The sequence below is a fragment of the Neodiprion virginianus genome, chromosome 2, assembly GCF_021901495.1.
Source record: "Neodiprion virginianus isolate iyNeoVirg1 chromosome 2, iyNeoVirg1.1, whole genome shotgun sequence".
In the NCBI taxonomy this organism is placed as follows: domain Eukaryota; kingdom Metazoa; phylum Arthropoda; class Insecta; order Hymenoptera; family Diprionidae; genus Neodiprion; species Neodiprion virginianus.
In genome coordinates this window covers 6,878,778-6,892,712 of record NC_060878.1, presented here as the reverse complement: position 1 = coordinate 6,892,712, position 13,935 = coordinate 6,878,778, and the positions used below count along the sequence as shown (strand labels likewise).

Here is a 13,935-nt window from a genome sequence, read left to right as displayed (position 1 = left end):
GTGTTTATCATGTATAATTAAGTCACCGTACAGAGTGCACCTGTAATACGTATACGGTGCGGAGATATTGACCGGTGCCTTCTTCATTTTTCTGTTCTTCGTATTTTTATCGCCAATGTTCGGAGGTTGTGTTATTACGTACATAACATAACGTACGTGTATTATTTTAACCGAGGATGAGAACGATCTTGAGCAAGATCATTTCTCAGCTCTGAGGATTTCATTGTTTCGAATCGTTGTGACATTCGCGGAGTATTCTTTGTTATAAAAGATGGACGACGGGTTAACAGAGGTGTTCGTGTGCCGCCCTCGCATAGTGACGATTTTTTTTTTGTTAGGTCAGGTCTAATCTTATCACACTTGTCGAAGAAATCATGCCGCGGTGAGAGAGATTTGGTATGATGAAATTGAATTTTGAAAATTTGAACAACCCGCGTTCATTTTCGTACATGTTTAACATGTACTCTGTTTTATTACGCCAAAGTTTTCAGCACGCGTATACGTGCAATTATTGTATACTGTATAGACGGATGAATGTGGTCAGTAAGTCGAAGTATTTCCTACCCACGACGACGACGATGATGATGATATAGCCCGTTTCAAGTTTGCGATAGTTGATATCAATAATAATGCACCGAGTGCGAGGTACCTTTTCTTTCTATCTTCTTTCTCTTCTTTATACTTGGATATTTTTTTAACGGACGAATAGAAGAGCTGAATTTACGTATATCGGTGCATGTTATAAGATGACGTAAATTCATTGTTGGTTATTGCGTTACAGAGCTGAACGCTGGTTGGTCATGCGGTATATAATACATACAACTAACTTGTGTATAGTAACACGTTCTTATTATCGTTACCATTATTATATATTAATTACGAACCATTTCGAACCCAGTTTCACAGATACGGGTCACAGCTGTGGGTGTGCGAAAGAGAGAGAGAAAGAGAGAGATAGATAGATAGATAGTTTAATAGATAGTTAGATGCACAGATAGATAGATAGACGGACAGTTTATTTGATCCACGGTAATGTTGGACAAGTTTGTTTTACATTTATGCACCGCAAAAGCGGGAGAGAGAAAGAGAGAGAGAGATTGCCCAGCATTGCTATAAGTGATACAATGAGTTAGATTTTACTTTTAGTTTCGAAAATGTTATAGCAGCTAGCGCGGTGGGGACATCGCTCGTTATGCAGCCTTGGCACACTTTTGCCGCGCACTTATGACAAATATTACGACTAGGTGAAGAGAGCATTTGTAGGTATAACGTAGGCATAACACCTATACATATATGTATAAGTCTAACTATATACGTACGTACATACATACGTGGATACGTGGACGCGTACCTTACGTACATAGGTGTAACATGTACGTGGTTGTACCGATACATTATGCATGTATAAAACGCGTATCGACCGGCGGTCCGCGCGAGCTTATCTGCATCCACAATAAAACTATCTCAATTACAAATAGATACTTATATATATGTATATACATGTGTACATATACACGGATGTTCGTACACCTGCCTTACATATGCAGTGTTACGATGCATGCGCCTGAAAGACAATTCTAAAACACTTTCGGGCCTTTGGGTTAGGTTCAGGGTCGATTAAGAAAGAAACAAAAATAAATAAATAAATAAATAAAAAATGAAAAGTGAAAAACGCAGCAACCTTTTCCTGACCTGCGGCAAATCGAATATAATATCTCTTTACACACGGCTTAAAAACCCATTGGTGATGTGTGTCGTAGACGTTACAGATGCGATGTTTTCCTTATTATTGTTGTTATTCTCATTAGTTTTCGCTTATCGGTCTATTTAATAATCTCAATAACGAGCTCAATATAATTGTCACCTGATCATCATTTTCGTAACTCTTTCAACGAGAAATTGTATTATCCTAGACTGATGTTTCTTTACGTTACCGAGGCACGGCACTCCTTGATAAACAATCGTATCGAGATTCTTGTTAATTTATCTAGACACTTTTTCCACTTCACTTTATTAATTATACATGTCTTTGTTTCCACAGTTTTCAGTCCGCATTACTGCTTGTAATTCAATTCCTGTAATATACTATTAAATTCCACGTATATAAATAATATGAAGACAATAGGAATAAATAGATGGGGGTCTTATTTTATCTTTTGGCTGTACTCCAGATATTTCGTATGGGTCACTGTTCGATGCAACAAATGCACATACGAGCACCTGAGTATGCATCTATGTACGTAGATGCATATATATTCGCTATACCAAGATTGCTGATTCCATTATGTTGAAGTTGGTAACGTTTTCGTTACAATTCATGTTAAGGAAAAGTTGGGAAAAGTCCGAGGTTCGAAAATTTTATTCGTTCGTTATGTACATACATTGCGTCTAAACATATTATAGATTTGTCGAACAGCTGGCTGAACGGTAAAGTTAGCTTTACATATAGATTTTAGACTTTGCTTTGACTTTCAAATCTAATTTTCACATTACAATATAGACTTCTATTATGCACCCTTAAAGTATCATCAGCTTGTCACTTTTATGTATACGGTATAAGCAGAAAGTCATCACTGTCAATTAACGGATATTTTGAATTTCCGATGACTTGATTCGCCTCACTGATCATCTCCGTTCCAAGCATAAAAAAATCGAGCTCTTATGAAAATGATTACATACTTTCCCTATCCATATTTGTCGCACAGTTGATATGTAACATCGGTTTCCACGAAGTCTAATAGCCGGATTTCTTCCCATGCGTTTTCACTCCCTTTCTTTATTACTCATACGCTTGCTCCTTTCGGTTGAAATCTGATTCAACACCAATTTCATGTTACGTTACAACGGCTGCGTTAAAATGAAATACTATACTCGAGTAGTTTGAAACGAATTTCTGATTCCTTTGATTTTCTCCTACGATGCAACCACGGCTTCTCGTTACTTGCGCACTTGATTATGTTCTGGGTGGATTTCGCGATACGTCCGTTTATCCAATTTCGAAATAACAACCGTAAGATGAACGACAGTTGAACGGCTGTCCGGACACGACGCGTTTCGTACTGCAGCTGAGAAAGTTGTTGCACTTACACGCGCTTTGCAATCGCTATGCAGGGGGTCGCGTGCTATTTTATACATACGATTTGACAAGTCAGCCTGACACTCGCAAACTCTTCGACTCTCCGTCGAGTTTCCGATATCTCCACTTTTCTTGAATTCATTACGCCTTCTTGGTAGACGCGGGTTTAACCTGCAGTTTTTCCTCCCACTCGTCGCAAAAGCTCTCGAATCCCCGTATTTCACAATACCTCTTGCAGACAAAATTACGTTCCTTTTATTTTCGCATTGCTATTTTCTCTTCTTTTTCGTTATACCTATGTACATCATTTGAAAAAAACGTCCCTCGCAACCTGTTTCATAATTTTTTTCCCGCACAATATTGGATATATGAGTCATTGATGTAATTCAACTTCCACGCCGCAGGCTGTGCATATCCTTAAAACAAAAACCCCTGCAATACATGCATACCTATACAGGTATATATAAACATACGTCACAAAATTCCATTACGCTTACGTTCGAAACAACGACGGATGTGTGTGTGTGTGTGTACGTCGTGTCATCGCATGACAAAATAAATGTAACATTACGTGAAATCGAGTAACACGAAACGCGTCACTCCGCATCCCGCGCGTCGATACGCCTCTATGACCATAGACGCTGGCTGTAAGTGATTGTAATAAGTGTGTTACCAGCGCATATCTAGCTGCATGTCCAAAAGACGATCGCGGCCCGTTGAGAGGCTGGCTTCGCTCTGCAGGTGTACCAACGACGCAACGACGCAACGCCACACCAGGATCTAGGAATATCAGGATTCCTCTAACCGCGTGCACATTAGACGCTGCTCACGCTTGTCGCAAGGCACGACGGGCCGTGAGCATGAAAGATAGAAGATGGATAAATTGTTGGGTAGATGAAAGATAGGCAGCTAGATAGACGATAGATAGACTGATAGATGATCAGATAGATGGGCGGAGAGGGCTCGCCGTACCCTCACGGAAAAAAAAACCCCACTTGGGTGTAAATTCGTACCCCCAACTCATAGATAATGCTAATTTCCCATAAGAAAAAAGTTAGGGGTACGAATTTACACCCAATTTGGGGTTTTTTTTTCCCGTGAGGGTAGTACGACGTTGAGCCGCGGTGATCCGCGGGAGGAAGGAAGGGGAGGTAGTGAGTCGCGGCTGCGTCATGTTCCCGGCGAACTGGGTCAGTAGGTCTCCCCTCCAGCGGCTCTCGCTCGCATCGACATCGCACCGCAAGCTCGCTGCTTGCTGCTGTTGCTGCTGCTGCTGCTGGTGGTGTTCGCTGCTCGACGACGGGAGTGCCAACGGCGTTGCTGTTGACCCAGCTGTAAACAGCGGTCTGCCCGGCTACCGAGCCAAAGAAGTTCTTCTTCTTCCTCTTCTTTTTCTTCTTCTTTGAAAGCAAGAGTTGTCCCGCGGTTTGACGTTCGGCGGGGATGTGACGTGACTCTTTGAGCGCGTAGAAAAATCCATGATAAACCGAGTTCCTCTTATACAAAGGCCGACGCATCTCACGATGCGTAATATTAATGCGTATCTGACGCGACGATATTAGGAACTGGTGTTTCCATATCGTTTCTCTTTTCTTTTACTTTTTCTTTCTTTCTTTCTTTCTCGATGCAATATTTTCGAGCACATTTTTCTTCTTCCTTTCAACCGTATTTTTCATAACTGGCGGTGAAGTAACGCGGAAAATGCAATTCGATTCAAGGATCGACGCGCGTTGTAATCCTGCCGCAGGGCGGAACCCGTTCGTAACGAGAATTTTAATCTCCCTTCGCTACCTGCGCACACTTCGTTAGTTCCAGGGTATTATCGCGTATACGGCGTGTCAGCGGTGGCAGCGGCTACCAGTCGGGCAGTATAACCAGATTCTTACCAGGCGCGGTGTGTTGTTACAACACACTCGCAAGATAGACGCAAACGCGAACGCTGGCTATACGAAACTCGTCCCATTCCCGGCCGTGCCGGGCGGTCACAATCTGTCTACCCACTATCCTGGAGACCGCGGATCAGAATCAGCACCGGCGAGGAGAATATCCCATATCCGCGGGTCAATTATCGTATTACTCGCCGAATGAATAATAATCGTTACACGACTGCAGGGAAATTGATCAAAGTCGATCCGAAGAGAAGTAAAAGAAAAGTAAAAATATCGCGGGAGACGGTGCTACCGAATATACATCGACGATGAAAATGTACATCCGTAGATACGCGTAGCATACAGTGTAGCATTTTAGGGTTGACGGCGATGCGACAGCGGGGCGGACAGAGGCACACGTGGCTGCTGAGACCAAGCGGCCCGCAGCGCGGCGTTAAAAAAAAACTCCTCCCCCCACCCCCCGCCCCTGAATCAGCAGAAGCGGTAGCACAGCAGCGAACGAGCCTGCCAGCCGCCAATACTTGTCCGGCCGACATAGACCTGGTTCCGTAAGTGGGTCATCCCCACCGCGGAGACACCGGGCCGGTTCCTCCGCCTCCGCCTCCGCCGTCGTTGCAGCGACCCTCCCCCCTCTCTTCCTCTGCCTCCTCTCTCGTTCTTGCCCTAGTCCCGCGTCGATTTATCCGTCTCTCTCTTTCTCCCACAGCCCCCCCCCCCCTTCCCTTCAATGTTTGCGGAGCGCCCCGCAAGTCCTAACCTACCCCCCCCACCCGTTCCTTTCCTCCCTCCCGCCCTTCCTCACCCCCCCCCCCCGGCACCTGGTGGCATGCGCTGCCGCTGTTGCTGAATCACTTTCACTTATGCCGTGCGCTGGTGTTGGTTCCGAGTCGTTCGGCGGAGTAGGAGAAGGTGGTGGCGGAGGAGGGGCCGCAGTCGACGGGTGAGGACCGGGCGCGAGGCGGACAACGACTACGACACCACCACCACCAATAACGACGACGACGACGACGATTATACGACCCGACTGTACGACCGTAAACGACGGACGGAGACCGCGACACGTCGGGACGTTGGAAGAAAGAAGCGGAGAGAGAGAGAGAGAGAGAGATAGAGAGAGAGAGAGATGGGGGGATAATAATTCGAAGAAGTAGAAGTAGTAGAGGGCGATGATGGGCAGAAGAGGGTCGCGTTCGTTTCTCGTAGCGGCAAACGGACGAAATGCAAGAAGAAGGGAACGGATAGGCGCGGAGGCACGAGGCTTAGACAACGCACCGCCGAGCCGCGCGCGAAACACCGAGACAACACCGTGCCTCTTTGCCTCTGCCTACCTATACGAGCGAGAAGGGTAGGAGGGGTGGCGGCCCTGCCGACCGAGCGAGGAGGCCGAATCAACTAGTCACGAGCGGATACCCGAGACGCGTGGTCGAGACCGCGGTGCTTCTCTTTCTCTGAACGAATAATAGGAGAAACTAACGGATATACGTAAAATAGTAGGAATACGCGTGTTTCGACATCGTGTCATATGTAACGTACGCGGTAGCGCGCTGTCATTTTTACGAGGAGAGGAGATATAATCGTATAACGCCAAGTGTCGTTGAGATCGATCGATGGATCCAAGTTTTCGTCGTTCTATTTTTTCTTTGTTTTTTCAATTTTTTCATCGTCGACCTGTGACTGTTTACATCGTTTTAACATCATTTTGTGCATAGAACGGACTGTGACGAAACATTGATTACCAACGAGTGGTTGTGATTTAACTTAACTCTGGTTAAATTTAATTCCTTCCGATCGAATGTTTACTCGTTCTTAAATCGCGTGCTGCAACGAAAGTGTGATGACTTTGTTACCGCGAGCATGTAAATCATCGTTGTTGTTGGATTACACTTTACCACGCATCAAGACATTTATTTAATCGTTCGCCAATTGCTACCCGCGATTTGTTAAACATCTTCCAACGCAACGCATCGCGGGGTGGTTTAATGTTATTCTAATTTTTTCTCCTTCATCTTCTCACCTCGCAAGTGAATCCCGTAACTTTGTACAATCGTGGATACTGTGTCAGCGAGAGCCGTTTATTGGCTTGTTATATATTTATTTTTTTTTTCTGTTACCTCGCAGCTTGATAGTTCGTGTCTTTACTCACGCGTGAGCTTGTGTGTTTTGGTGTTTGTGGGTGTGTTTCGTTTTTAAGCACGCGCTAATCGCCGGCGTGTGTATTACAACACGCTACCTATACACCTCTCTCTTTCTTTATCGTTCTCGTTTTCTCTCGGGTACTTCCCCTCCTCCCCTTTCTTCGCAACAAAATTGCGAAAATCATAACACGTACCGAAAAGGATTATAAACGATTACTCGTCGCTGTGATTATTGTGTGGTGGAAAAACATTGAATAATATAAAACAAACGAGCCAACGAGAAAACAAAAAACAAATAAAGTGTCACGTTGAATTCTGTCTACTTTTTTTTTTTTTTTTTCTTTTTTCATTATATCGTCGTCTCTTCCCCCCAACTCTCTCTCTCTCTCTCTCTCTCTCTCTCTCTCTCGCGCGCTCTCTTCCCCATCGCTGATAAAACATACGACGAACATATAATAATACATGCCGCTTCCGTGCCTCTGGATTACAGTGAAAATGTGTCACATTGGTGTTTCGTGATATACACAAATATACTATACAAAAAACAAACGCACGTTGGTACATACATGCATAAATACTATATACATAGACGAGAATTTTTACATCGTAAAACAGATATACGGGAAAACTGACACCGTCGGATACAGAAATCTGTAAAAAAAAAAGAAAAAGAAAAAAAAAATACTAGAAAACTGTAACTGTTACAATTCAGCCACAATGAAACGGACGCTTGTTATATTTTCAAACGACGATCATCACTACATTGCCAAAGTGTACCACCGACTCTTGTTATCTCACAATCAGTGAGGGACTTGGTGGTGTATTAAATAATAACAACAACAACAACAACAACAACAACAACAATAATAAAACTAATAATAAAAAAACAACGAAGAATCGTGCAAGGTGGTGACCATCAATCAATCATCGACGTGCGTCGTCTGGTGTGTGTCGTTAAGAACGTGCGTCGCGTGTCCGCAGCCCGAAATTCGGGCGTAGTGTTGAGGCAGGACAGGGACAGGCTTTAATTGTTCGTAGAGAGACGTCGCGACGATTCGTATAAACATTGAGAGAACGAAAGGGAAAAAAGAAGGATTAAAATTTGTGGAGACCACGGATTTCGCTCGAATCAAGGTTTACCGCGAGTATTTCCTCCGATCCCTGTCAAGGGGTGGCGGCGAGGAGGAATTGGATTAATGCATTGCCCTCCGAGGAGCAGGAGGGGCGGGAATCGTAGCGTTAGCGTTAAAAGCAACGGTAGGAGGAGTAGGAGCAGCAAGAGTAACGTAACGGTCGAGGAGGGTAGGCCGGTGTGTGTAACGATAGCGAGCGGGTTGATTGTGTGATGTTATTGGAGATGGAACAGCATTCTGGCCTAATGTCGTTGAACATGTCGCCGTTCCATCTCAGCCCCCAAGGCAGTCCCTCGCAGGGTGCCGCGGGGGGTCAACAAGCGTTGGCTGCCGGCGGTCATTACAGCTCGCCGATATCGTACTGCGCCCAAAGTCCCCCGACGACGGGGGGCGGCGGCGGCGGAGGTGCTGGTGGTGGTGGTGGTGGTGGTGGTGGTGTTTGCCATCAGCAAACCAGCAACGCCGCCAACAACAACAACAACAACAACAGTAACAGTAGTAACAACAATAATCAGCAACAGCAGCAACAGCAACAAATGCAAAACCAGCAACAGCATCAGTCCCAATCTCAGTCCCAAGCTCTCGGTCTTTCGGGTATCGATGCCGCTTTCTTTGACGCCACTTGTCCCGAAGAGAGGTGCCCAATGTGCGGCGATAAAATGTCCGGATATCAGTACGGGCTTCTCACATGCGAATCCTGCAAGGGATTCTTTAAACGCAACGGCTCGCCGAGCGTTAGCAAGAAAGTGTACACGTGTTTGTTCTCGCCTACAGGGGGTGGAGGAGGTGGAGGAGGAGGCGGCGGCGGTGGTTCGTCTTCCGGAATCGACGGCGGTACCTACGCCGGGGGCGGAGGGGGCGGTGGTAACACCCCCGGTAATAATACCGGAAGTGCCACCTCCGCCGGCGGCGGCGGCGGGGGAATGGGACACGGAGGCGGCGGTTGCGTCGGTCAAGTCGGGGGCGCCGGTGGTGGTGTCGGTGTCGGCGTTGTTACCGGCTCGATACCAGGATCGTCGGACTTTACCGACGCGAAGGACATTATCGAGGAACTTTGCCCTGTTTGCGGCGACAAGGTATCCGGTTATCATTACGGACTACTCACGTGCGAATCTTGCAAGGGTTTCTTCAAACGTACCGTGCAGAATAAAAAGGTCTACACCTGCGTCGCGGAGAGGTCCTGTCACATCGACAAAACACAGAGGAAGAGATGCCCCTTCTGCCGGTTCCAGAAGTGTCTCGAGGTCGGGATGAAGCTTGAAGGTGAGCAAATTGAACTTGATTCTTTGTTCCGCTTTTTATTTTTCAATTTATTCCAAAGAACAGTTTTAAATCGATACCGGTCTAACCTGACCTAACCTAACCTAACCCAACCTAACCGCGTTATTCGATAACAGACGTGCCCTGAGTAAAAAAAAAAAAAAGATAGGAAAATCCTTGAATTGTGTTTATACCGCGGAATTTGGATTATTCCAAATACCCTTTCGCGATGCACTTCGTTTGTGATTTTAACGATCATCGAAATTTCATATGCACGATTATGCATACAAATGTCCATGAACGGTTTAATTATGATAAGCATGTTTGTAATATTGAACTCGTAAGTGCGAATAATTTAAAGTAACCGGAGACTTTGGTATTATGGAAACAGTTTGGAGCAATCCGGTAACCGTTTGGAATCTGAAACATGAAATCGGGGTAACTGAAAATAATATTCCCACCCTGCGCGAGAAAAGTTATATCGAATACCATTTGATTTGTTTCTTTGATTTATATCTTGCTTTTTTCATAAATTTTATGCTTCTATATACGTATATCGGTGTTTGGAAAACTCGCCTTTGCCGCCGCGAGAGACTGTTGTATATATATACGAAAATGAAATGTTTTTCACCAATCCGCGTGTCTCTCGGTGGAGTAACTCCTTTAGTAATCCAGTTTTGCATTTTAAAATCCACGCCCGGTAAAAGTCAAACTTTGTGTATATTGTAGTATGTAGGTAGAATTATGGAATGCAGCTTCCGTACAACGATTCGTTGATAGAGGCGCTCTGTGAAGTAAAAGTAGCTCCGTTTGTCGTTTCGTTGTATATTACAACAAGGCATTTTAAATTTGATATTGGAATACGAATATAATGCGTCGTATTTTGCAATAACAAACTATACTAGGTCGTTTGTTCGGCGTACGGATCAACGATGCGTGGAGAGCAGACCTGCTTTACAGTATTATATTCAGTATATATGTATACATGCAATTATTGTAACAAACGTTTTTTTTTTTTTTTTTTTTTTTCCTCTCTGATACATTTTAGTTGGGCATTTATCATTCTATTAATGATGCAACCAGAATTGAAGTATCACCAAGATACGCGATATTGCTACCGATTAATAATACGGAGTTTGAGGTAAATAAAATGTATAAATATTAGGGTGGTCGTTAATATCCAAGGTATACTTCCCACCCCTGGAATCGATAGATAATAACGAAAAAAACAGTGTCTGAATTACTTTGGGTCTTTAGCTTTATTTGAAAGAGTGGCGAAATCGATTTGATAATGAAAAAAGAAAAGTCTCAATTTTGGAGTAAAATTTTTTTTTATAACTGTTGTTTAATTCGTTTTATTCGGTTAGAAAAGTAGGGCAAAAAAACGAGGAACAATCTTGTCTTTTCTTCTAACGAAATAAACTGAATTGAACGAGAGCTTTTAAGTTATTTGTTTTTTACTCGAAAATTGAGCCACTTTTTTTTTACCGTCAACCTTAAATCAATTTTGGCATCCTTTCCAATCGAGCTAAAAATCTGAAATCATTCAGAGACTGTTTGTTCGTAATTATTTATCGATTTCAAGGTCGGGAAAGTCCACCTTGGAAATCAACGACCACCCTAATAAATATGTATTTAACATACTCGGTTTCGGAAATTACAAAACCACCGTATTACAATATTGTAATTATCAGACGAGTGATGAAAAATCAATCCGAACATTCTATAATATCTCCGGGGATTTGGCCTTAAAAAACGGCGCCGGGTCTTTAGCATTTTGGTTAGACGGGGCACCTGTGTTACACCTACATACAGTGATGACGTAGAACCGTATGTCACGTCATGTACCTAAAGTGTAAATATGTGTTCGAGAAATCTTATTTAACAGCTGCAAAATCCGATTGCTTGGTAAACGATTAAATAATCGCTTCTCACACGTTGTCTTATATCGGCCGATATTTGCAATCGTTAAATCTCTTATCGAATAATATCGATAGGTACAGAAATATGCGCCAGTCGGAAGGATTTTTTTTTGCAGAAATAAACATAAAAGTTACTCCTTCACCTCACGGATATCTTGAGATTGATGATGATTTTTTATTAAATTTTTTTTTCCTTTCGTTTATCTTTGTTATCTTTTGCAAAATTGTACGGTAGGCAGGCGTGTATTTGAACGAACGAATCTTCCTTCATCAAAGGAGACGGTCAATTGAAACTGATATGAGACTTCTTTTTTTTTATCATTTTCAATTTCAACAGCAATTAAAAACGTTCCCTTTATCGAATATGAGAGAATTTTTTTTACAAATTTACTACGAAAATTCCGGATGGATTCGATGTGGGAATAAGAGGGAACAATTTTCATTCAAATTGCATTTCGAAATTGCAATTCGAAACTTTGACGTTTCGCCAAAGTTTGATTTCTGCCCTTCGAGTTACGCCAACCAAACCAAATTCGAAATTCATCGCCTTCGGAGCCTTTCAAATTTCCGACGTGCATCGTGGTCCATAGACGCGTGTATCGCAGTTTCCGCAACAGAAGGCGCGATATTTAAATGAAAAAGTGTGCGCGTCACGCGGATTGCGATTATCGGCCTTCTTTTACCCCACGTGTCTCGACGTCACACGAAGGCCCGTAAAAATGGGCAATGCCGGGGTGGTGGGCGTGTGACGTTTATGCCATACACGCAGACTTGCAACGCAATCATTGCCGTAATAGCGGAGGAGAAACGTCCAAGTGTTACGTCCGTGTCACGACGCTCATTACGTACGTACGTAAAATACAATATGACTGCATAGATTTACGTGGTGTACGGGTACGTTTATTACACTGCGTGCAGACGGTGACAATGACTTTGTTCATTCGTCGCGGACGTTTTTATTTATTTTTCAAGAGGGAATCGACACGTGAATGTTCACCGATGATATAATTAACGCGTTTCGCTCAGGTATCTCACGTTGTACGGTTTATTTTTTTCACGCGAAACAAGGATCGTCGTTAATTGAGAGAAACGAAAAGTTTTACGTGCGTGCGTGGGTGTGCCGATTTGTAAACGAAACATCGAAGTTTTCGAACGGTCGCGAAACCCGACGCTCAAAGTTCCGAACATTTTCACTCCCGTGACTTTCTTGTACGGTGAAATTTCGCCGTTTTCTCATGTTTCTTTGTTTTCGATTCCTGGTTATTCTGATTTTTCACAATCACTCGTCGAGCAAACTACGCTGTCTGAGTAAATTTTATTTTTTATTTTGAGCCGTCGGCTTTTCGACGATTCGAAACTTCGTTGATTTCCTCGAAGTCTGATTTCTTTACTTCAAAACTTTGCCACCAAGTAATTCGATATTTCGCACTTTCGGTACTTTTAAAATTCGGAACTTCAACTCCTCTAAGTACACGTATATATCTACGTACATAGAGCAACAAGCAGCATCGACTAAACTCTGACCTACGATTAATCGCGTCGTTCTAATTACTCTGCTACGTACGTAACCGCCTCGTTACCGATTGCAAAGCAGAGAAAGAGAGAGAAAGTGAGAGAGACAGAGATATGTGTCAACGTCAAATCGGCGCCGAATGAAAATTGAAACGTTTTCAAGTTCATCACTCCGCGTGTCGCGTCGCGCGCACAGGATAAACGCGTTTCTCTCTGTATTTGTGTATAATTGTGAGTGCGCTATCAAACCTGACAAGTGTCTTTTATCTACATTACACGTTTCTTATATACACATATAGGCATGTAAATGTACAGTAATAACACGTTTCTTTTCCTTAACTCATTTTTCTTTCTTTCTTTTCCTCTCTCTCTCTCTCTTTCCTTATTTTACTTTCCTTTTCGTCACGTTTCCTCCGTACGCAAGCTAGTAGTTTTCGAAACTGTTATCGGCTCAAAGTTATTATCATTACAGTGTCACGTATATATACGTATAATATTACAAGTATGTACGAGTGCTCTCTTCGTTGTTTCGATGTTATATCGTACGGACGGAAGAAATTCAACAATTTTTTTGGCATTCCAATTATATTATACATATATTATTTTTATATACATTGCGTAGGTCAGGAGCGTCGAGTATTTATGAATATTTGTCTAGTTCTTGGACGCGTTTCGCGATTCTTCTTTCTCTCTCTCTCTCTCTCTCTTTCTCTATTTGCCAATTTTTGTCCGGTGTTCATAACGTTCGATTTTTATCACTCTTATCGACGTTTATAAACACCGAGTTTGTTTTCTTTTATTCTTCCTACTCTCTTACCAGCAAAAGAAACTCATCTTTACTCTTCTATCAAATTGAAAATGCATGTGACAAGATTATATAGAGTTTCCAGATGACATATAAATCAATATATATATATATATTACCTATACGTATATAAATACGTCGAATCAAATATTTTTCAAGTATATTTACTACGCGTATAATTTTTTTTTTTTTTTTTTAGATTG

At 42.9% G+C, this 13,935-nt stretch overlaps 2 protein-coding genes across 2 annotated transcripts in view; both read left to right on the top strand.

Moving 5' to 3' along the window:
* LOC124298672 (early nodulin-like protein 2) overlaps window positions 1-7,785 on the top strand; it is a 75,322-nt gene extending 67,537 nt beyond the window's left edge. The window contains exon 2 of the mRNA XM_046750995.1: window positions 7,591-7,785. Within this exon, the coding sequence (XP_046606951.1) occupies window positions 7,591-7,619 (29 nt within the window). The 3' untranslated portion in view covers window positions 7,620-7,785. The remainder of the gene's footprint in view (window positions 1-7,590) is intronic.
* Window positions 7,786-7,792: 7 nt separating this feature from the next.
* Window positions 7,793-13,935, top strand: part of LOC124298667 (nuclear hormone receptor FTZ-F1) — a 32,762-nt gene continuing 26,619 nt past the window's right edge. The window contains exon 1 of the mRNA XM_046750983.1: window positions 7,793-9,496. Within this exon, the coding sequence (XP_046606939.1) occupies window positions 8,446-9,496 (1,051 nt within the window). The 5' untranslated portion in view covers window positions 7,793-8,445. The remainder of the gene's footprint in view (window positions 9,497-13,935) is intronic.